We start from the raw sequence: 25,300 nt of genomic DNA, 5'->3' as shown, positions 1-25,300 counted from the left end.
TTCCAATGGACTTTTGAGCACACTACATATGGATATTGTTTGTTTGTGATATGTCTTTTTAATGATCATTTCATGTTTGAATGATCAAGTGATTTTATACATTCATAATAAATATTTTGTCTATTTATTGATGTGTAGAGTGTTGCCTTTAAAGTCCCAACCAAGGGGGTTCCCCTATTCTCGTCTAGTTTTAGAATTACTGTTAGAAAGAAACTTTGACTAGCATAGTGCGCAACTTGCTGGCTGTAAATAGTAAATATACAATGTGGAAATGCAATGTTTATATATATATATATATATATATATATATATATATATATATATATATGAATAAAACGAAAATAAAAGTTTCAGTGTTAGTACAGAACATAAACAAATTATAGAAGAAATATGAATATGTTCAACATTATATATATATATACAGTATATATATATATATATATATATATATATATATATATATATATATATATATATATATATATATATATATATATATATATATATGCAAACAATTCTTAAAGTGGATGTAAACCCAATGTTTTTTTTTTTTGATGTCACAATGTAGAGTATAGGATTTCCTATCATCTGTGCCCAGTCTTGCCACACAGAGTTAATCCAGCTCTGAGCAATCCTCTTTTATTGTTCAGTGGAAATTAACAGACTTCCAGATAAAAACCTGTCTAAATAAAAAGTCCTTTCCTCTCTCCTTGCTTTGAGTGACAGGTTATTTACATATCTAGCTTGGACATGTTTATCATATGTTATGTTATGTTTATCATAATATGAGGTGATCCACAGTTCATTGTATATTACCAGGATGTGTTATGTGGGAGGGCGGTGGATTTCTCACTTTTTTATACTGTGGATCACCTCATATTATGATAAACATAACATATGATAAACATGTCCAAGCTAGATATGTAAATAACCTGTCACTCAAAGCAAGGAGAGAGGAAAAGACTTTTTATTTGGACAGGTTTTTATCTGGAAGTCTGGTTATTTTCACTGAACAATAAAAGAGGATTACTCAGTGGCAAGACTAAGCACAGATGATAGGAAATCTAATGCCCCGTACACACCATCACTTTATGTGATGAAAAAAAACGACACTTTCTGTGAAGTAAAAAATGACGTTTTTGAAACTTCAATTTTCAAAGACGAAGTTGCATACACACCATCGTTTTCTCACAATGATCTTGCAAAGTCAGGTTACGTTCCACCACGTTTTACCATTGAAGCTAGCTTCTGGGCATGCGTAGATGAAAAAACGTCTTAGAAAACGACGTTTTTTGCTACACACGGTCAATTTCTGTGAGGTAAAAAGTGCACTTTTGAAAAACGACACATAAAATTGAAGCATGCTTCAATTTTTTTCTGTCGTTTTTTAGAAGACATAAAACGACGTTTTTGCCCACACACGGTCAATTAAATTGATGTTTTTGAAAATGACGTTTTTTTCCATCGCAGAAAGTGATGGTGTGTACGCGGCATTATACTCTACATTGTGACATTAAAAAAAAAAAAGTTTACATCCACTTTAAGTCTTGAACTCTGGAAGTATGACAAGCTTAGTCATATACCAGTACTATGACACGGTGCTGAATATGCTCTTGATTCGAAAGAATATAATGCATCCCATGTTTAGCTAGATTTGTTATCATTTCAAGTATTTTAATTTAGTTGAAACATCTTAGCTTGGTGAGTATTGAAATACTTGACCTACCAAATCTCTTATATCCAAAGGACTGCACCTCCTCTTCTTCTGCAAAGTCGTCTGGAAGAAGAAAAAAATCTTTAATGTGGTATCCAACTACTCAAACATTGATAAATAATAAATATATTTATAATGCTACAGTAACTCATAGTTATTTACTTTTCCTGGATAAAGTGCAAATACAGTGTTCTCCCATTGTCAGTCGCATGAGTAAAAAAAACTAGATATTTGGTAATATGATCTTTGTAGCAAAGGAGGAACAGTAAATCAGACTTATGTTCCTCCCCCCAGCATCAAAGACCACGTGAATAAGAGGATGATTTACTAAAGAAAAATAGCCTGTTCACTTTGCAAGGGCAGTTGCACTTTGCAAAGGGATTCGCCCGATAGCTTAGTAAATGTGGTGAAGTTTTACTTTGAAAACAATACACAATTATGTGCAAGAAAAAAAAATACATTTTCGATTGAATGATGGAAATCAACCTCAGCTCATTCACTAAGCTTTGGGGCAATTCTGCTTGTAAAGTGCAACTTCCCCTAAAAAAATACTAGCCTAGTTGCCTTTAAAAAATCAACCCTAAGTGTCTAGGGTTTAGGCCTTGTGTCCTGCACAATAGATAGCTTTTTTTTTTTCAAGTGTTTCGGCTTGTCTATTAATATTTTGGAAACACACCCAACAGGACTGTTAACCCCCTTAGCGGTAAACCCGAGCGTGACTCGGGGTTGGTTTCCAATGTTAGGATCGGTATCCCCGAGTCACGCTCGGGGTGGACGTGCAGAGTGTGCAGCGGCGCGGCTTACCTTTCGCTGGATCCACAGGCAAGTTACTCACCTTGTCCCTGGATCCAGCGATGCCACCCCGCTGTGTGAGCGAGCGGGACCTCCTCGCTCGATTTACAGTGTCCCCATGTGCCGCCGATCTCCGTTCCCTGCGACGTTACGATGCACGGGAGCGGAGAACGGCGCCAAATTCAAAAAAGTAAACAAACACTTTACATACAGTATACTGTAATCTTATAGATTACAGTACTGTATGTAAAAAATACACACACCCCTTGTCCCTAGTGGTCTGCCCAGTGCCCTGCATGTAGTTTTATAAAATAAAAAATGTAATTTCTGCCTAAAAACTGTAGATTGTCCAAAAGTGTCCCTTTATGTCAAAAATGGTTTTAGATCAGCTAGAAAACAGCGATAATAAATTATAATCACTTGCAGAAATGTGCGATAGCGATTTGTGGGGAAATTCGTCATAAAAAATAAAAAATAATGACAGCGACAATTCTGCAACTGAGCAAATTTCAGTGATTTTGAGTTGATTACATTATTGAATAATTTTTATTATAATTATATTATTATTTGTTATAATTATTTATAATTATTTAATATATTATAATTTATAATTTTGTTTTAAAAAAAAAATCATACCTGGGATGCCTACAAGACTCTTGCTTGGTCAGATTTAAGTGAGTTATTTCTAAAAATTACAGGCCTACAGTATAAAACGCCAAATTTCCTTGCAAAATAATTGTACCGCTTTTGGTACGTAATTCCAGACAGAATCATACCGCCAGGGAGGTTAATGTAGCTTTAAGTTCACATTTCAATATTTACTATCAAAATAACCCATTGTATTGACCATTGCACTGCTTTGCATTGTATAGTGTCTTTTTAAACTAAAATCATGAGTTAAAATGATAAGTTTTAAAAACCAAAATATTTTGGCTCCTGATGTGAGAAAAAACACAAGAAAGCAAGGAGTGTCAAATCAAGAATAATAAATGCAACGCAAGTGGTGTAGATCCAGTAAAACAAATGCACTTTACCCATGAAAAGCACTTCCTCTCTTATGACTCTTTCCCCTTTCCTTCTTACACAATTGGAACAGGCTTCAGGTCTGTAGGACCTGGTAGAGACCTGCGGCATGTCTTTTTGTGTGCAAAATCGCACTGTTAGGTCCCATAGACTGGCAAAGTCATGTGGCAGGTTTGTATATGTGCGGGATATCTATCCAAGATGATGGCGAGTGAGCAAAGCTTTAAAGAAGATCTTTGGGCTGGAAGAGGACAATGCTGGACTCCATGGGCTAGTAAGAATATATTATTTTAATTTGCATACAGGCACAATTACCAAAGTTAAAAAATAAAACATTTCTGTTAAGAAAGATGTATATACTTATCTATTTTCCAACCGCTCAGGTCCTGTCACGTGACTTGCTCCCCTGTGTCAGCCAGTGCTGCTTCAAGGAAGAGGAGAAAATGCAACAAATGGGCTATTGAAGCCTATGGGTGACATCACTGCTTCAGGCTTTACTAGCCATTGTTGGAGCACTCTCTCCTCTCCCCTTTAACGCTGCTGGCACACACAAGGAAGACTGGACTGGAGGGGGCTGCAAATGGGTAAGTATATACATGTTTCCTACACAGGTTGGTAACTATAGATGTAAGGAGTTAGGGTAAGGCCCCGTACACACGTCCGAGGAACTCGACGTGCCAAACACATCGAGTTCCTCGTCGAGTTCTGTGTGAAGCCGCCGAGGATCTCGGCGGGCCGACTTTACTCATTGAACAACGAGGAAATAGAGAACATGTTCTCTATTTGGCTCGACAAGTTCCTCGTCGGCTTCCTCGCTGAAAAGTGTACACGCAACCGAGTTTCTCGGCAGAATCCAGCTCCGATCGAGTTTCTGGCTGAATTCTGCCGAGAAACTCGGTCGTGTGTACGGGGCCTTAGGCTGGAATTACACTTTAGGTTCAAGTGGATGTAAATCCTCCATACACATAGGGAAGTGGACAGCCTCAGATAATACACAGGGGTGAATCAAATCTCCCTACATAGGTTTTACATGTATATCTGCTGACATTTATATACTGTTTAGAAAGTTCAGATCGTTTTAGAATTTTTTTTCTTCCTGTTTAACAGAGTGTGATGTCTGGGCATACAGCCAAGATAGCTAAAATTGCTGATTGGAGCAAAAGGCACACACCCCCTCTCCTCATAGGCAGAGACTCTCAGAGGTGTTTTGTAATAGAGCCAGCTCCCTGCTAATCTATTTATAGCAATCTCCCCTGACAGAAATATCAGACTGCTTTTATCTGATGTGTCAGAGAATTTGTCAGGCTGATAATAGAGGAACAGTTTAGGAGAGAGCTATGGGACATAGCTCTTTGAAGAGAGATAACAAAACACTGCAGGTATATGTGCCCAGCTCAAATTTCATGAATCGGGATTACATCCACTTTAAAGCCAAGTAAATATGCCTAGGCAAAGTCTCTCAAGCTCTGCCTGAGAGCACCATTGAGTCTGCTGCTTGCTAATGATGTCATCAGTCTGTTGCAGGCAGAAAGGAACTTTCTTTTCTTTGCAAAACAATTTTGATGATAATGGAAAAGGGAAGAACTTATTGATGTAATAGAGCAAATTGTGGTACTGGTTTCTTATTATCACTTCATCTCCTCCACTTTTTCAGCTTTGACTAGAAGAATGTCCTGTACCAGTGGGCCAATGTCGGTAGCTGAGTCAGAGATTTTGGAGGCACAGTTGTTAAGAAGTTGGTGAAAGTAGACACAGCAATGGCGTGCAGACAAAAAATGGAACGACTTTATCCGATACCTCTCAAAAATGGAGAATGTGCTAGTTGACAATAATAATTATGTAATGAAGTGCTAATAAAGGGATTCATGAAGAAAGACATACACAAATTATGTCACTGTTATACCAGTCCTGCAATGACAGCCAATATCCATTATGAGGTAATGATTTTACTTTTTAAAAAAGGTTCATGTCTCTTTTCAGGGGGGCAAAGATAAATAATATATTCCATACAACAAGTCTGCATGCCTAAAAAAATAAAATAAAGTAACGCTCCAGCTAAAAACATTTTTTTTAAACAGTACAAAAATTGAATTTTTGTTTCCCACTCATTCTCTGCATTAGGGTTAAAATGGCGCCATTACAGTTCCCCCCTCCACCACCTCTAAAGCATTTACATGACTCCATGTCACCTCTTCATCTCATGTTTCCACCTCTGTACCCCTCACTTTCTGCTGCTACCGGTCAAACTCTTGGGGGGGGGGGGGCATGGCTATGGCGCACACAGCTTGGAGAGGGACCAGACATGAGTGCACAGGCAGGGGTGCCTCTATAACCAGGCATGCTACAAGAGGTCCCTAAAAGAGGAAAAGAGCCCATAGCACTGGTAATTACTGCGAGAAGAGGAGGAAAGTGATATTTTGACTTGAGTTATGGATTTGACTTGACTTTGACTTGATTTATGGATAGCATCTCTGTGAGATTTGTTGTCCTGTCTGTGTCCCCACTATGGAGGTTTCCCCTCATTTCCTGTTCAAAGACAACTGTAATCGACAGGGCATTTTTTTTCTGAGCATAAGTACAGCATAAGTACAGGTACTCCCCCTTTCTGAGTCAACCCTTGTCCTCGGCCCCGTCCACCTCCTAGCAACGTCCCTTGGTTTCACCCCCTACTGACCTCCCCGTACCACCCATTTTAGAGAACTAAGTATCATTTTGTGGTAGTAAGTTGTATGGAACTTGTTAACGACAGTGAGAAAAGCAATATAATAGATCCTTTGAAGCCAGCAAAATATAATTCGCCACAACAAGATCCACCACAGTAACAATAGACCCCTGTCAGCAACAATAAATCTCTTAACAACCAACTTCAATTGACCCTCCAGCAGCTGAAAACAATTGACCCCTCCCTTAACAGTAGGTCCATCCAAGGAACAACTGATTCCCCCCCCCCCCAGAAACATATGACTCCCCCAGCAGCAATAGATCATCCACCAACAGCAATAGACCCCTTCAGCAACAAAAGACCACCTACAACAATGGATTCCCCTCCTCTAATGACAATAGATCCCCCAGCAGCCAGCAACAATAGAACCTCATTCACACCCCAGCAGCCCTTGCCATTATATACATTCAGTATTGAATAAGGGGGAAAGGGGAGTTGGGACTTTGCGTGAGGTCATGACCCCCATACACACTATCAGTTTTCCTGCAGGTTTTTCTCTTCGAGTTTACCATAACCATGTAGTGCAAGGGCCTGCCTGATTGCATACAAATTGAAACTCTTAAGGTTTGACCTCATATTAGATGTTTTTGGTAAACCTGAAGAGAAAAACCTGCAGGAAAACTGATAGTGTGTATGGGGCTTAAGTCTTGTTAACTTGCTGCACATTTTCACTGGCAAGTTGTATACTTGCAGAGCACTTGAAGCACAGTTGATACTTTTCCAATTTGTAGAAATTTTTCATTGCAAGTCTGTAGCAAGAGCAAAGTTGCAGTGGTGAGCCTACAGCAAGAGCTTTGCAAGTCTACAGCATGAAAATTCAGCCACAGTGACCCCTGTGGTGGGATGACTATTGCACAACATAACTGAACCTGAACCAGAACTTGCAGCAGACTTGCAGAATGTTTGCAAAGAAAGTTGATCTGCAGTCATGCAATGGAGACTTGTTGAAGTTGTGCAAAAAACAAGTCTAGCAATAGCTTAGCAAGTCATTTTTAAGCTTGCAGCTCAATCTCTTGCTATCAGGGAGGTGAAATCTCTCATAACTCACCTCCATGTACATTAGACCCAATTACATACTGAAAATGGCTTGCCTATGATCACGTGAAAACGAATAACTGCAATTTTGAAAAACTCCTGTCATTAGTTTGCCATCTGTGTCCCATTGTGAAGAATACATTCCCATAGACACGACGGGAAGTAATAAGAAAAGCTCTCCAAAATAAGGGTAATTTCCTCTTAGGCCTCGTACACACAACCGAGAAACTCGACGGGCGAAACACATCGAGTTCCTCGTCGAGTTCCTTGTTAGGCTTGTCGAGGAACTCGACAAGCTTGCTTTGCGTACACACAGTCAAGCCAAAATCTCCTCGTTCTCAAACGCGGTGACATACAACACATACAACGGCAGGGGAAGTTCGATTCCACTGGCTAAACTCTTGTGGCTGCTTTTGCTAATTTGATGTGTTTGCGTGTTAAATAAAAGTTTGGTAAGAGACAATTTGCACTTTTCAGTCTGTTACAGCTTTAAAAATGTGTTATCTCCATTACAAATGTTACTTTTACTCCCGTCTCATACTTTAATCTGAGCAAGCGCGGGTTTCTTAACATACAGACGTTCTAGTTTCTCGTCGAAAACCAGCCTGTCGAGGATCTCGACGAGCCAAATCAGACTCCCGTCGAGGAAATAGAGAACTTGCTCTCTTTTTGGCTCGACGAGGTTCTCGACAGTTTCCTCAACGAAAATGTACACAAGACCGATTTCCTCTGCAAAAAAATATCTCCCAGCAAGGTTCTTGCTGGTTTTTGCCGAGAAACTCGGTCGTGTGTACGAGGCCTAACACTGTTGTTACCAGAATGTCAGTATTGGAACATTTTATTTTTATTTTTGTTAATTGATAGCGAGTTGAGTGAAATCTCAATTTAGGAGTTTTCTTTATTTTCAGTCCTGATGACCGTAGTCACTATAACAAATAAAGTGTGGTAATCTCTCATTGGGAATACAGGCATCAATAAAACCTGACAGAGGTTCTACCCCCTCCGTACTCTATCCAAAAGCTAAAAAGTTATGGCTTTAGAAACACTTTTATAATAAGAAAGTAAAATATTATGAAATTAACATATGGACTGTTTTGTGTTTCTTATGGTAAGTACAGGTCATAGTACAGAGAAGGCAGCCATGTGACCACATGTATGAGCCTCTGTCCATCAAGCCAGTTTGGACTACTGTATCACCTAACATTGTTTTTTGAAATCCACATTATCAGTCACAGTGACTGACTGGATATTTCATGCATGCAGATTTGAGGAATAACAATGATCATTTATTTGAATTGTTAATATATTGTAAAGATATTCATCAGAGAGCACTGAACTCTACAGATCAGCCCCGATCCCTGTACAGTTTCCAGAAACACATACTATTTAGAATTAAAATTCTGTAAAGGCCAGTTAACTTATTACACTATTTTGGAGTGTGGGAGAAGATGCAAACATTGGATAAGCAGATTCCATGCAGACAGTGATCTTTGATGGGAATATAGCCTCAGGGTTGCAAAGCCGCTATGCCAACCAATAAACTGCCATACCACGGATCATAAAAAAAGAACAATAACATGTTAACATAATATTGTAGCTTTATTGTGCTTGAGTTATTTCATCATTTTATGTTCTAACTTCTGTATGTTTTTTTGCGCTAAACAGTGGCCGCACAAGGGGCATGTCCGTTTTCATCAGATCTCACCCGATCCGATCCGCCATGGAAAGATGGGGACGTGTCGCCTTACGTCTAATTTTGGCGGATCGGGTCGGATGTCAGCGGACATGTCTCCGTTGACATCCAACGCTCCATAGGATTGCATGGAGCGGCCGTTCAGGTCCGCCGACAAAACTGACAGGCGGACCTGAACGGTCCGACCATGTGAAAGAGGCCTTACTCGTTGATTTTTGTTCTTCCCTTCACACGAGGCTGGGGTAACTGGGTAGTGTACAGTATAAGCAAGCAGAATTGAATTATACGAATATGCATCTTAATTTAAAAAAACAATTATCTGATGAGCTCACACCTGACTGATATCATATGTCTAGGTGCAGTTTACGCTTGTAGATATCTGTTTTTCTTATGATTTGACATTGCAATTCACCTACGTTTTTGCTAAATATATGATTATTTTCATCCAGCTATTCACTGCTTCTAAACTGAATCAAAACCTGACTCCATGATTAGAAAAACAGAAATTTTCTTTGGCAGGCTTATTTATTTTACACAGCAGTCTGATAATCCAATTGTAGTGTTCATATAACAATCTTTTGAAACATAATTGAAACACAGTTGCTACACCAAGTATTCTGATGACAATTTGATCCTTAGCAAATATGATTTCATTGGTATAAAGCAGAAGTCTCTACACTTTTCAATACAGGGGCTACATCATATATTTTTGTTAAATATATGTGGGCTGAAAAAAAATCCCCAGCGGAGTCCCCCTTACATTAGGGTCCCTATCGAAGTTTGTCTTGTCATCAGAGTTCCCCCTTATATCAGGGTTCCCATCACAGTCACCCTTACGTCAGGTTCCCCATCAGGGTCCCCCCTACATCAGGTTCCCCATCAGAGTCCCTCCTTACATCAGGTTCCCCATCAGAGTCCTTTTTACATTAGGGTACCCATCAGAGTCCTTTATTACATCAGAGTCCCCATCAGAGGCTCCCCTTATATCAGAAGCGGAGACCATAGGCAAAGTCTGCTGACCTTAAAGACTAAGACCCAGATTCACAGAGAGCAAGGCGCACATTACGCCGCCGTAGAGTAACCAACGTACGCTACACCAACGCAGCGCAGAGAGGCAAGCAATGCATTCAGCAAGCCAGTGCTCCCAACGCTGCGCCAGCGTGGCGTGGGATTCGAAGGCATACGCCGGCGTAGGTGGAAGTGGGCGTGACCCATGCAAATGAAGCGTGACCCCATGCAAATGATGGGCCGAGCGTCAGACAGATACGTATCATGAACTGCGCATGCGCGTGACGTGGACGCATCCCCCTGCGCCTGCTCACAACCACGTCGGAACAACTGCCTAAACTGCGCCGGATCACTGCGTACGGCATGAACGTAACCTACGCCCAGCCAGACACACGTCCAACGTAAAATATGCCGGCTTGTGTTCCCTGGTGCAGACCTTTGCATGTCTACTGCTGGGTTGCACCTCCTTGATGGGGAATAACTTTATGCCGAACGTACAACTTACGCGCACCTCGCGTAGCCTGCGTCGGGCGCACGCAGGTTCGTGAATCACCGTATTTCCCTAATTTGCTTGTTTGAATGGCTAATCAATGGGAGCGGCACCATGCACCCAGCCTAAATGTGCGCCCACCCTACGCCGGCGTAAGCAAGCTACGCCGGCGTGGTGTAGCCTGGTTTTAGGTGCATATCTGTTTGTGGGTCTGGTGCACAGATAAGATGGCGCACATTTGCACTTACGTCGGCGTAACTTGTTATACGTCGGCGTAAGTGCTTTGTGAACCTGGGTCCAAGGCTTCATGTACAAGGGATGTTTTTTACAACCTCTCCTGAACAATTTAACTTGACAGATAGTAACCCTCTTTTAAAACTCCAAAGACATGCTGGTAGGTTAATTGGATCCTGTCCAAATTGGCCCAGCATATATGTGTGTACGACTATGTGTCCCAAGCGTGTCGAGATCCTACGGGGTAAATGACCGCACCAGCCAGGAAGATACTGGCTGCAAAAAAGCACCTAGAGGCGATTCAGTTCACATGTGTAGCGCTATACAAGTCATTCATAAAACGTCAATTTCACCGCGTTTACATGCCACGTTTATTAGCGTTTTGCCGCGTTTGTGTTTAGAAGCGAAAGCGCGGTTAAACGCGAGTTACCTCGTTTAGCCGTGTTCAGAAGCATTTGCTGCTTTTAAATGCCTCTAAACTAATTTTCTAACCCCATTTTTTTGCATTCCAAAAAAAGCCTCTAAACTCAACTGCCTAGAAATGACTGTAAACGATCCTGTGTACATGTACTGATAAGATAACAGAGGAGAGTTAAGGAGCTGTTGAAAAAAATGCCCAACTGCTCCTAAACGTCTGTTTAGCAGCAGCAGCAGTGTACATAGGGTTGCCACCTTTTCTTCAAGCCAAACCCGAACACTTTAGCGACACAGCGCACGTTTTTTTCGTAGTATACACAATAGGATAATAAAAGACCTGGGGCACCTTTGGGTGCCTCAAGGACAGTGTTAATGCAGCGCGCTGTGGCAAACAGTGGGTGTGGCCAAACTGCTCTTGCTGACATCGTGGCTCCCTCTCAGTGATGCCAAACCTGCCCCCAGACAGCGGCCCGCATCTCCCAAATGGCAACAGATTTTTGTGTGACTACCTCAGTTACTTGGGGAGCCACAGCCCAGTCTGAATAATGGGCCAGATTCACAAAAGGGATACGACGGCGTTTCTCCTGATACGCCATCGTATCCCTGTTTCTATCTATGCGACTGATTCATAGAATCAGTTACGCATAGATATCCCTAAGATCCGATAGGTGTAATAGTTTTACACTGTCGTATCTTAGGATGCAGTACCGCGGCCGCCGCTGGGGGGAGTTTGCGTCGTAAACCAGCGTTTGGTATGCAAATTAGGAGTTTCGGCGATCCACAAAGCTTTTTCCCGTTGTTACGTCGCCGTGACTGTTAGTTTGCCGTCGCAAAGATAGGGCACCTTTTACAAAGTGGAAAATTACTCCACCATGTAAAAGTATACCCGTCTTTCCCGCGTCGCTTTTGAATTTTTTTAAAAAATGTTATTTTTCCCGGCGCAAGTCTTTTTTTCACGTCGCGATTCACAAAACGTCGGCGCGTCGTAATTTTGCGCAAAGCACGTCAGGAAATTTGCGTCGGGAGCATGTGCAGTACGTCCGGCGCGGGAGAGCGCCTAATTTAAATGGGGATCGCCCCATTCGATTGGGCCCGCCTTGCGCCGGACGTGTTTACGATACACCGCCGCAAATTTTCAGGTAAGTGCTTTGTGGATCGGGTACTAACTTGGAAAAATTGCGGCGGTGTAACGTAAACCAGTTACGTTACGCTGCACCCGGCCTACGTGAATCTGGCCCAAAGTGTCCGGGTTTAAGGCAGACTGAAACCCGGACACAAGATCCCAAACCCGAACTGTCCGGGTGAATCCTGGACAGGTGGCAACCCTAAGTGTACATGAGGCCTAACTTAACTTTGGTTGAGAAAAAAACATTCCACCCTTGCTGATTTATGTAGACTGCCTTGAAAATGTGTTCCTACCCCTTTAAATTGTCCACATTTTGTCAGGTTACAACCAAAAAACGTAAATGTATTTTATTGGGATTTTATGTGATAGACCAACACAAAGTTTCATATAATTGTGAAGTGGAAGGAAAATTATAAATGGCTTTCAATTTTTTTTTACAATTAAATATATGAAAAGTGTGACTTTTTAACCTAAAAGCAAAATGCTATGTGTGACGGAAAACTAACACTGCACATCACCCTGAACACACCATCCCCACCGTGAATCATGGTGGTGGCAGCATCATGTTGTAGGGATGCTTTTCTTCAGCATGGACAGGGAAGATGGGCAGAGTTGATGGGAAGATGGATGGAGCCAAATACAGGCCAATCTTAGGAGAAAACCTGTTTGAGTCTGCAAAAGACTTGAGACTGGGGTGGGGGTTGACCTTCCAGCAGGACAACGACCCTAAACATACAGCCAGAGCTACAATGGAGTGGTTTAGATCAAAGCATATTCATGTGTTAGAATTACGCAGTCAAAGTCCAGCCCTAAATCCAACTGAGAATCTGTGGCAAGACTTGGAAATTGCTGTTCACAGATGCTCTCCTTGCAAGAGCAGACAGAGCTTGAGCTAATTTGCAAAGAAGAATGGACAAACATTTCACTCCCTAGATGTGCAAAGTTGGTAAAGACATCCCCAAAAAGATTTGCAGCTTTAATTGCAGTGAAAGGTGGTTCTACAAAGTATTGACTCAGGGGGGCTGAATAAAAATGCACGCCACACTTTTCATATATTTATTTGTAAAACTATTTTGAAAACCATTTATAATTTTTCTTTTCACTTCACAATTATGTGCCACTTTGTGTTGGTCTATCACAGACCTGGGCAAACTACGGCCCGCGGGCCGTATACGGCCCGGCGGACCTTTTAATCCGGCCCACCCCCGCCGCCGCAACCTACTGTTATCACTGCGGCGGGGAACATAACAGACAGCGTTCGTTTGAACAGCTGTTTTCCCCGCCGCGCATAGACACTCCCCCTTGGACGGATCTGTCCAATCGCGAGCAAGGGGGAGTCACATAGACACTCCCCCTTGCTCGCGATTGGACAGATCCGTCCAAGGGGGAGTGTCTATGGCATAGACACTTCCCCTTGGACGGATCTGTCCAATCGCGAGCAAGGGGTAGTCACATAGACACTCCCCCTTGCTCGCGATTGGACAGATCCGTCCAAGGGGGAGTGTCTATGCGCAGCGGGGAAAACAGCTGTTCAAACGAACGCTGTCTGTTATGTTCCCCGCCGCGGTGATAACAGTAGGCAGGGCCGGGAGGGGTCACTGTGCCCATCACACGCAGCACATGCAGCCACTTGTGCCAACACATGCAGCCACTTGTGCCAACACACGCAGCCACTTGTGCCAACACACGCAGCCACTTCGCCACCATAAATTGTCGCCACTGTGCCAATCACACGCAGCCACTGTGCCAATCACACGCAGCCACTGTGCCCATCACACGCAGCCACTTGTGCCAACACATGCAGCCACTTGTGCCAACACACGCAGCCACTTGTGCCAACACACGCAGCCACTTCGCCACCATAAATTGTCGCCACTGTGCCAATCACACGCTGCCACTGTGCCAATCACACACAGCCACTGTGCCAATCACACGCAGCCACTGTGCCAATCACACTCAGCCACTGTGCCCATCACACGCAGCCACTTGTGCCAACACATGCAGCCACTTGTGCCAACACACGCAGCCACTTGTGCCAACACACGCAGCCACTTCGCCACCATAAATTGTCGCCACTGTGCCAATCACACGCAGCCACTGTGCCAATCACACGCAGCCACTGTGCCAATCACACGCAGCCACTGTGCCAATCACACGCAGCCACTGTTCCCATCAAACGCAGCCACTGTGCCAATCACACTCAGCCACTGTGCAATCAATTGTTGCCACTGTTCCCAAAGACAGCCACTGTGCCAATCACATGCAGCCACTGTGCCAATCACATGCAGCCACTGTGCCAATCACACGCAGCCACTGTGCCAATCACATGCAGCCACTGTGCCAATCACATGCAGCCACTGTGCCCATCAAACGCAGCCACTGTGCCAATCACACGCAGCCACTGTGCCAATAACACGCAGCCACTCTGCCCATCAAACGCAGCCACTGTGCCAATCACACGCAGCCACTGTGCCAATAACACGCAGCCACTCTGCCCATCAAACGCAGCCACTGTGCCAATCACACGCAGCCACTGTGCCCATCAAACGCAGCCACTGTGCCCATCAAACGCAGCCACTGTGCCAACACACGCAGTCACTGTGCCATCAATTGTTGCCACTGTGCCCATCACACGCAGCCACTGTGCCATCAATTGTCGCCACTGTGCCCATCAAACGCAACCACTGTGCCATCACACGCAGCCACTGTGCCATCACATGCAGCCACTGTTTAATCAATTGTTATTGATTAAACAGTGGCTGCCTGTCCCCAGCCTCTGTCCCCCTCCTGTGTCATGTCCCCAGCGTCTGTCCCCCTCCTGTGTCATGTCCCCAGCGTCTGTCCCCCTCCTGTGTCATGTCCCCAGCGTCTGTCCCCCTCCTGTGTCATGTCCCCAGCGTCTGTCCCCCTCCTGTGTCATGTCCCCAGCGTCTGTCCCCCTCCTGTGTCATGTCCCCAGCGTCTGTCCCCCTCCTGTGTCATGTCCCCAGCGTCTGTCCCCCTCCTGTGTCATGTCCCCAGCGTCTGTCCCCCTCCTGTGTCATGTCCCCAGCGTCTGTCCCCCTCCTGTGTCATGTCCCCAGCGTCTGTCCCCCTCCTGTGTCATGTCCCCAGCCTCTGTCCCCCTCCTGTGTCATGTCCCCAGCCTCTGTCCCCCTCCTGTGTCATGTCCCCAGCGTCTGTCCCCCTCCTGTGTCATGTCCCCAGCGTCTGTCCCTCTCCTGTGTCATGTCCCCAGCGTCTGTCCCCCTCCTGTGTCATGTCCCCAGCGTCTGTCCCCCTCCTGTGTCATGTCCCCAGCGTCTGTCCCCCTCCTGTGTCATGTCCCCAGCCTCTGTCCCCCTCCTGTGTCATGTCCCCAGCCTCTGTCCCCCTCCTGTGTCATGTCCCCAGCCTCTGTCCCCCTCCTGTGTCATGTCCCCAGCCTCTGTCCCCCTCCTGTGTCATGTCCCCAGCCTCTGTCCCCCTCCTGTGTCATGTCCCCAGCCTCTGTCCCCCTCCTGTGTCATGTCCCCAGCCTCTGTCCCCCTCCTGTGTCATGTCCCCAGCCTCTGTCCCCCTCCTGTGTCATGTCCCCAGCCTCTGTCCCCCTCCTGTGTCATGTCCCCAGCCTCTGTCCCCCTCCTGTGTCATGTCCCCAGCGTCTGTCCCCCTCCTGTGTCATGTCCCCAGCGTCTGTCCCCCTCCTGTGTCATGTCCCCAGCCTCTGTCCCCCTCCTGTGTCATGTCCCCAGCCTCTGTCCCCCTCCTGTGTCATGTCCCCAGCCTCTGTCCCCCTCCTGTGTCATGTCCCCAGCCTCTGTCCCCATCCTGTGTCATGTCCCCAGCCTCTGTCCCCCTCTTGTGCCATGTCCCCAGCCTCTGTCCCCCTCCTGTGCCATGTCCCCAGCCTCTGTCCCCCTCCTGTGCCATGTCCCCAGCCTCTGTCCCCCTCCTGTGCCATGTCCCCAGCCTCTGTCCCCCTCCTGTGCCATGTCTATAACAAGTACTCGTACCAGTTGTTCAACAATGATATTTACTGCTTTTTATAAAGAAATACAATTGATTTTATGCAGTATTGAGTTTAGCCTTTTGGCCCGGCCCTCCAAAATATTTTTAGTTTCTCATGTGGCCCCATCGAAAAAATAATTGCCCACCCCTGGTCTATCACATAAAATCCCAATAAAATACATTCAAATTTTTGGTTATAACATGACAAAATGTGGAAAATTCCAAGGGGTATGAATACTTTTTCAAGGCACTGTGCATTGCAGAATCCTACCTTTTGTTATTCTTAAAAAATCCCTGTGTGTTTGTCTGTATCCATGTGAGAAAGTGAATCTAATGGGAGTGGTTTTATAATGATCAACCAGCTGCAGCAGCTGCAGGGCACTAGTAAGGAAAGCTGCTGGGTCTGCATCCCTTTAGTTGTGTTCCTATTAGGAGTATGTGGCCACTCACCCTGTTATCTGTAAGGTTTCTAACCAAATGAAAATGGTTATTTCCTTGGGATAGAGCAATTACTGTTTGATCTTCCCTGGATTAAAGGTATCATACTTATATTAAGCTAAGGAACACTGGCAGATTAAAAGAAGGAAGTGCTCAGATGCCATAATCACCTTGAAATTTGCTGTCAGCGGGGCCGTCTTAATAGCATCATGGGCCCCTGGGCAAAGTAATGCTCTGGGGCTCCTACAATAGAGAGAGTGCAGGTAAACAGGCATCAAGTAGGTAGGAGGCAGACAAGTGGAGCTTCCCCTTTTGGGTGGAGCTCCGAATTAACTACAAGAACAATCATTCTGTACAGCAAAGAAACGGTGGGAAAATACTACATACATAAGGTAACAAAGCTGTTCTGTGCATATAATATATCTGCTAGATTGATGCCTCCCCAGCACTCTGATCTCTCTACACCCCAGATATGCCCACAGCACTCTGACCCATCTACATCCCAGATATCACTTCAGTACTCTGACCCCTCTAAACCCCAGATATCCCCCCAGCACTCGGACCCCTCTTCACCCCAGATATCCCCCCAGCACTCGAACCCCTCTACACCCCAGATATCCCCCTAGCACTCGGACCCCTCTATACCACAGATATCACCCCAGCTATCTGACCCCTCTATACCTCAGATATCCCCCCAGCACTCTGACCCCTCTACACACCCAGCACTCTGACCCCTCTACACCCCAGATATCCCCCCAGCACTCAGGCCCCTCTATACCACAGATATCACCCCAGGTCTCTGACCCCTCTATACCTCAGATATCCCCCCAGCACTCTGACCCCTCTACACACCCAGCACTCTGACCCCTCTACACCCCAGATATCCCCCAGCACTCGGACCCCTCTACACCCCAGATATCCAACCAGCACTCTGATCCCTCTATACACCATATATCCCCCAGCAATCTGACCCTTCTACACCCCAGATATCCAGCCAACACTCTGATCCCTCTACACCCCAGATATCCCCCCAGCACTCGGACCCCTCTACACCCCAGATATCCAACCAGCACTCTGATCCCTCTATACACCATATATCCCCCAGCAATCTGACCCTTCTACACCCCAGATATCCAGCCAACACTCTGATCCCTCTACACCCCAGATATCCCCCCAGCACTCGAACCCCTCTACACCCCAGATATCCCCCTAGCACTCGGACCCCTCTATACCACAGATATCACCCCAGCTATCTGACCCCTCTATACCTCAGATATCCCCCCAGCACTCTGACCCCTCTACACACCCAGCACTCTGACCCCTCTACACCCCAGATATCCCCCCAGCACTCAGGCCCCTCTATACCACAGATATCACCCCAGGTCTCTGACCCCTCTATACCTCAGATATCCCCCCAGCACTCTGACCCCTTTACACACCCAGCACTCTGACCCCTCTACACCCCAGATATCCCCCAGCACTCGGACCCCTCTACACCCCAGATATCCAACCAGCACTCTGATCCCTCTATACACCATATATCCCCCAGCAATCTGACCCTTCTACACCCCAGATATCCAGCCAACACTCTGATCCCTCTACACACCAGATATCCCCCCAGCACTCTGACCCCTCTACACCCTAGATATCCCCCCAGCACCTTGACCCCTCTATACCCTAGATGATCCCCCCAGCACTGTAACCATATACCATAAGATACCCCTTGTATTGTGACCCCACTACATCCCTGATAACCCCTACACTGTAGCCTCTCTACATCCCTGATACCTCTAGCACTATAGCCACCCAAGCTACCCCAAGCATTGCTACCCCCTATACACCCCAAATCCCCCCATAGCATTGTTTCCCCCCTTACACCCTTGAGATCCCCCAGCACCATTATTCCATCCATGTAGTACCCCATTTTCCAGTGGAGATACAGTGCATGTAAACTTTTGGCTCTGTGCCCACCTTCAGCACCGGACTCACCTATAGCAATCAAGCAGGCAGAAGGAGGGGCGGAGGAGGGAGCCTCCCTCCAGGCCTTCCAAGCCCTTTGGTGCAAACAGTGCTGGACAGCTGGGCTCACCATGACACCATCCACAATGCTAATTCCGCAGGTGGGCCCTCAGTGCTGCCGACTCGGCAGCTCCCACTCCAGCTCCTACCCTGCAGCCTTCGAGTGCCGAGCATTCAAGCTGCATGGGGCAGGGTCAGAGCATCACTGGTGCTTCGGCCCTGCCCCTCCCTGCTGGTTGTGAAATAATAGGTATCGTTCTGCATGGCGCACCGCTGCCAGACTGCCTCCCCTGTGTATCCATCACTCTGTGCCAGCGTGGGCTCAAGGACTAGCTGCTTCGGGGAAAGTGCAGTGGCCCCCCATGCAGCTGGGGCCCCTGGGCAGTGCCCAGGTGTGCCCTCTCATTAAGACAGCCCTCGCTGTCAGTATATGAAGTTTGCTCTTGGGAAAGGATATGAGTATTGGTTTATTGGATTGGTTGATTGGTTGATTCAACTTTTTTGACATACCAGGTGTGATTGCAGGGTAATTGTCCTCCCCTCATTTTTTGTGGCACAGACGCACCTCATTGGACCCTCTGGTGGGTCTTGGGGATTCGTTGGAACCGTGATCATTTTGAAAGGTGGTAATTTACTAAAAAAGGTCCTACAAGATCTCCAGAAGAAGCCACGTTTGTTGTGAAACATGTAAAGGCAACCATTATTTTGTATTGTGACCACAGGGCTGTATTTGCCCTAACTTTGTAATATTTTTTATTATTTAATGTTTATGTAATAAAATTTCTATTTTTAGTCATTTTGATTTTGACAGATTTTCTCACACCTTAAAACAAAATGTGTTGCTCTTTGGGTATTTATTGTACTATTTAACCACTTGCCGTCGCCGCACCGTCGAAATACGTCCACAAGGTGGCTCTCCTAGGCGAGACCACGATATATGACGTCCTGCCTATTAGCTGCCACTAGGGGCGCACGCGCCCCCCGCTCGCCCCGACTCCCGTGCGTGTGCCCGGCGGGCGCGATCGCCGCCGGGCACACGCGATCGCTCGGTACAGAGCGGGGAACGGGAGCTGTGTGTGTAAACACACAGCTCTCGTTCCTGTCAGCAGGGGAAATGCTGATTTTCTGTTCATACAATGTATGAACAGAAGATCAGTGTTTCCCCTAGTGAGGCCACCCCCCCCCCCACAGTAAGAACACACCCAGGCATACTTAACCCCTTCCCCGCCCCCTAGTGTTAACCCCTTCACTGCCAGTGGCATTTTTATAGTAATCTAATGCATTTTTATAGCACTGATCGCTATAAAAATGCCAATGGTCCCAAAAATGTGTCAAAAATGTCCGAAGTGTCCGCCATAATGTCGCAATACCGAAAAAAAAATCGCTGATCGCCGCCATTACTAGTAAAAAAAAATATTAATAAAAATGCCATAAAAATACCCCCTATTTTGTAAACGCTATAACTTTTGCGCAAACCAATCAATAAACGCTTATTGCGATTTTTTTTTACGAAAAATATGTAGAAGAATACGTATCGGCCTAAACTGAGGAAAAAAAATGTTTTTTTATATATTTTTGGGGGATATTTATTACAGCAAAAAGTAAAAAATATTCATTTTTTTCAAAATTGTCGTTCTATTTTTGTTTATAGCGCAAAAAATAAAAAACGCAGAGGTGATCAAATACCACCAAAAGAAAGCTCTATTTGTGGGAAAAAAAGGACGCCAATTTTGTTTGGGAGCCACGTCGCACGACCGCGCAATTGTCTGTTAAAGCGACGCAGTCCCGAATCGCAAAAAGTACTCTGGTCTTTGGGCAGCAATATGGTCCGGGGGGTTAAGTGGTTAAAGGAGGTGGTACGTATAGTGAATTCTCCAAACTCTAATGCTGTGTACATACGATCAGAAATTCCGACAAGAAAACCGTGGATTTTATTCTGACTGAATTTTGACTCAAACTTGTGTTACATACACACAGTCACACAAATGTTGTCTGAAATTCCGACCGCCAGGAACGTGTGACGTACAACACTACAACGAGCCGAGAAAAATTAAGTTCAATGATTCCGAGCATGCGTCAAATTGATTCAGAGCATGTGCATTTTTTTGAGCATTGAAATTCCATACAGACGAATGGTTTTCCCACTAGGATTTTTTCCTGATGGGAAAAAAGAGCTCATGCTCTCTTTTTTTCCTGGCAGTTTTCCTGTTGGAAAAAGTCCGATGGAGCATACACACGGTCGGGATTCCCGGCCAAAAGCTCTCATCAGACTTTTTCTGACGGGCCTTTTGAGTGCTGAATTATATAGCAATATAAAGATAGGTAGAGTAACCATTTAATGTCAGAAAGGATATTAGGGAGAAGAAGACTTAACTCATCTTCTTTGGAAAGAAGGCAATTCAAATAACCCTTTGCTCTGCCTCTCCCAGAAGGGGAAGTACCTCCTTAATCTACCATTCTTTCCACCATCCAGAGAAGGGAGGGGAAGGAGCCCATTTTTTGTGCATTGGAATTGCATACAGACGATTGGAATTCCGACAAGAACTTTTCCCGTCGGAAAATTTGAGAACCAGCTCTCAAATTTTTGCTGTTGGAGATTCCGACAGAAAAAGTCCAATGGGGCCTACACACAGTTGGAATTTCCGACCAAAAGCTCACATTAAACTTTCCTTGTCGGAAATTCTGATCGTGTGTACGCGGCATAATACAAAATGTATTGTCCTATTAGGAGTATCTCACCAAAAATGAAATTTTTGTTGCAGGGGATGCCTGATATATGACAAGCAGGAAATTATGTTTCCGAGGGGCGATCTGTACACATTCTGCGTATAGAAAACTTCCAGGTAGCCATATTGCAATGCATTTTCTATAAATGACAGCGGCTGCAGATTGAAAAGGAAAGATCGTTTTTAATAGCATTCAATTACAATATGACTTTTGTCGCAACTGTATTTTTTTTTTATTTGCTATTCTTTTTCCCCACGAAAGTGGAGTTACCCTTTAATGCTCAATCGGTGCACATTGAGGATACACCACCAAATCTTGTACTGGGCTGCATTTGGCCAGCAGGATGTAGTTTGGAGACCTTTGTTGTAAAGAAATGACCCGCAGAGTAGTGTACTATAATAATTTAATGACTTATCAGCATGTTGCTGCCTCTTTACTAGTCTGGTGGTGTGTTCTGGACCAGGCTGTGCTGTCCATTCAGTGGAGATTTAGGATCTGAATATGCTAGCTGGTGGGGTGCCTGGATTACAACACTGCCTGCAGAGGAGGATCGGAGCTCAGACTGACTGATTCTCCCCTTTAGCAAAGGCGACGTGACCAAATACCTGAGACCTTTGGCTGGTGAATAATGTATTTCAATGTTGTATTTGGCTGCTTCCTGGAGTTCAGGTTAAGTCTAACTCAGATTGCTGGCAGATTTTCCCTATGTATGTTTATGTAGGTTTCCTCTATGGGTTTCCAATCTCAGTCCTATTTTTTCTGTCACACCACCCTGCCTATGCATACTATGGGAGCAGGACATCACAATGTAGACACCATTGTGGTATTTTCTGAACATGTATTAACAATAATTTACCCCTAAAACATGAATGTATAGCACAGTGATATTTGATGCAATAGATTCAGCACACACAACTGGTGTCCAACTAATTTGCCTCACCCAACACTTATCTTCTGCCAATTTCTTCCACAAACTCCTAATCGTCTTCCAAATTAAACTCTAAGATTACTCTTGGCTTGGCCCCGGTTTAGCCTCAGATAGTATTTCACTCCCACACACAGCTATACTATTCTACATCAGCAGTGGCTGAGGTGTCAGGAACTTAGGGCCAGATTCAGAGAAGAAGTACGCCTGAGTATCTGCTGATACTCCGGCGTACTTTCAAATTTGCCGCGTCGTATCTTTAGTTTGAATCCTCAAACCAAGATGCGACGGCTTCTGGCTTCGATCCGACAGACGTACGGCTTCGTACGCCTTCGGATCGTAGGTGTAATACTTCGGCACCCGCTGGGTGGAGTTTGCATCGCTTTCCGCGGCGGGTATGCTAATTAGCTGTTTACGGCGATTCACGAAGGTACGCGCGGCCGTCGCATTCTCTTACGTCGTCGCTAGTCGGCTTTTCCCGTCGTATAGTTAAAGCTGGTATTTCGTGGCCTATCTTTAAACTTGCCATGTTAAAGTATGGCCATTGTTCCCGCGTCGAATTTCAATTTTTTTTTTTGCGTAAGTCGTCCGTGAATAGGAAAGGACGGCGGGAAATTTCAAAACGGAGCATGCGCAGTAAGTTCGGCGCGGGAACGCGCTTAATTTAAATGATACACGCCCCATTTGAATTAGGCGGGCTTGCGCCGGACGGATTTACGCTACGCTGCCGCAAGTTTACAGGCAAGTGCTTTGTGAATCAAGCACTTGCCCAAAAAAATTGCGGCGGTGTAAGGTAAATGCAATACGTTACACCGCCGGAATTCTACGTGAATCTAGCCCTTAGTTTAGATCTACAAGTCAAGTTCCATATTTCAACAACAGCTTGTACAAAACAGCTTTATAAAAATTCTCAGTCATCATACCACCTTGATAATTAAAGGGCTTCTATGGTGACTACACACATTTTAATTTTATAGAATTAGCATTGTAAAGGCAACACAAAATGAGAGTTATTTTTGAACAATCCTATATAGTCTCACTTGAAAAATCTCTTTTCTGTTGTGAATTCTGCTTGTGAGATGTGTGACACAACAGTGCCTACTCAGGGCATAAAGTCACAGAATTCAAGGTGTCTCTATTCCCACACAGCAACCAATTGCATTCAAATTTGCATTGAAGTGGGAGAATATATTGTGATTGCTAGAAGGCAGTATACACAATTCTGTTGAAACATACATTGATATATGAGGCCCAATAAGGCACCCATGGTGTTATGACAGAACGCTAATTTTTTATTTACTGTTTTAGTATAAAAAAAAAAGGGTTGCATTTGTAGTTTATTTTAAAAATTGTCCTTTCTCCTTAAATACTGTATATATAAATTTGGCACTGTTCCAAAGAGGAAAAGGACATAAGTAAAACCACTAACTGCCAGCTGTACATTATGTCCCTATTTGTAAATGAGTTTATTATCTACTAATGCCACATACACACGAGCGGTTTTCCCGTCCAAAAAAAAAACGATGGTTTTCCCGACGGAATTCCACTCAAGTTTGTCTTGTGTACACACGGTCACACCAAATTCCGTCAGTCAAAAACGCGGTGACGTACAACACTACCACAAACCAAGAAAAATTAAGTTCAACACTTCCAAGCATGCGTCGACTTGATTCTAAACATGTGCATTTTTTTGAGCATTGAAATTGCATACAGACGAATGGTTTTCCCACTAGGATTTTTTCCTGATGGGAAAAAAGAGCTCATGCTCTCTTTTTTTCCTGGCAGTTTTCCTGTTGGAAAAAGTCCGATGAAGCATACACACGGTCGGGATTCCCGGCCAAAAGCTCTCATGAGACTTTTTCTGACGGGCCTTTTGAGTGCTGAATTAAATAGCAATATGAAGATAGGTAGAGTAACCATTTAATGTCAGAAAGGATATTAGGGAGAAGAAGACTTAACTCATCTTCTTTGGAAAGAAGGCAATTCAAATAACCCTTTGCTCTGCCTCTCCCGAAAGGGGGAGTACCTCCTTAACCACTTAAGCCCCGGACCAATACGCTGTCTAAAGACCCAAGGTGTTTTTACAATTTGTCACTGCGCTGCTTTAACTGGTAATTGCGCGGTCATGCAATGTTGTACCGAAACGAAATTTGCGTCCTTTTCTTCCCACAAATAGAGCTTTCTTTTGATGGTATTTGATTGCCTATGCGATTTTTATTTTTTGCGATATAAACGGAAAAAGACCGAAAATTTTGAAAACAAAAGATTTTTCTTATAACAAAAAGTAAAAAATATCGAATAAACTAAATTTTAGTCAAACATTTAGGCCAAAATGTATTCAGCCACATGTCTTTTGTAAAAAAAATCGCAATAAGCGTATATTTATTGGTTTTCGCAAAAATTATAGCGTCTACAAACTAGGGTACATTTTCTGGAATTTACACAACTTTTATTTTATGACTGCCTATCTCATTTCTTGAGGTGCTAAAATGGCAAGGCAGTACAAAACCCCCCCAAATGACCCCATTTTGGAAAGTAGACACCCCAGGGAAACTGCTGAGAGGCATGTTGAGTCCATTGAATATTTTTTTTTTTTGTCCCAAGTGATTGAATAATGACAAAAAAATTAAAATAAAAAAAAATTACAAAAAGTTGTCACTAAATGATATATTGCTCACACATGCCATGGTTATATGTGGAATTGCACCCCAAAATACATTCTGCTGCTTCTTCTGAGTACGGGGATACCACATGTGTGGGACTTTTTGGGAGCCTAGCCACGTACGGGACCCCGAAAACCAAGCACCGCCTTCAGCATTTCTAAGGGCGCAAATTTTTGATTTCACTCCTCACTACCTATCACAGTTTCGAAGGCCATAAAATGCCAAAATAGCACAAAACCCCCCCAAATGACCCCATTTTGGAAAGTAGACACCCCAAGCTATTT

At 44.5% G+C, this 25,300-nt stretch overlaps 1 protein-coding gene across 1 annotated transcript in view; it reads right to left on the bottom strand.

Moving 5' to 3' along the window:
• COLEC12 (collectin subfamily member 12) overlaps positions 1 to 25,300 on the bottom strand; it is a 183,490-nt gene that overhangs the window by 127,556 nt on the left and 30,634 nt on the right. The window contains exon 2 of the mRNA XM_040354040.1: positions 1,727 to 1,777. Within this exon, the coding sequence (XP_040209974.1) occupies positions 1,727 to 1,777 (51 nt within the window). The remainder of the gene's footprint in view (positions 1 to 1,726; positions 1,778 to 25,300) is intronic.

Source organism: Rana temporaria, chromosome 5, assembly GCF_905171775.1.
Source record: "Rana temporaria chromosome 5, aRanTem1.1, whole genome shotgun sequence".
NCBI lineage: Eukaryota > Metazoa > Chordata > Amphibia > Anura > Ranidae > Rana > Rana temporaria.
Note: the sequence above shows the minus strand (reverse complement) of the source record. Positions and strands in the feature narration are given on the sequence as shown.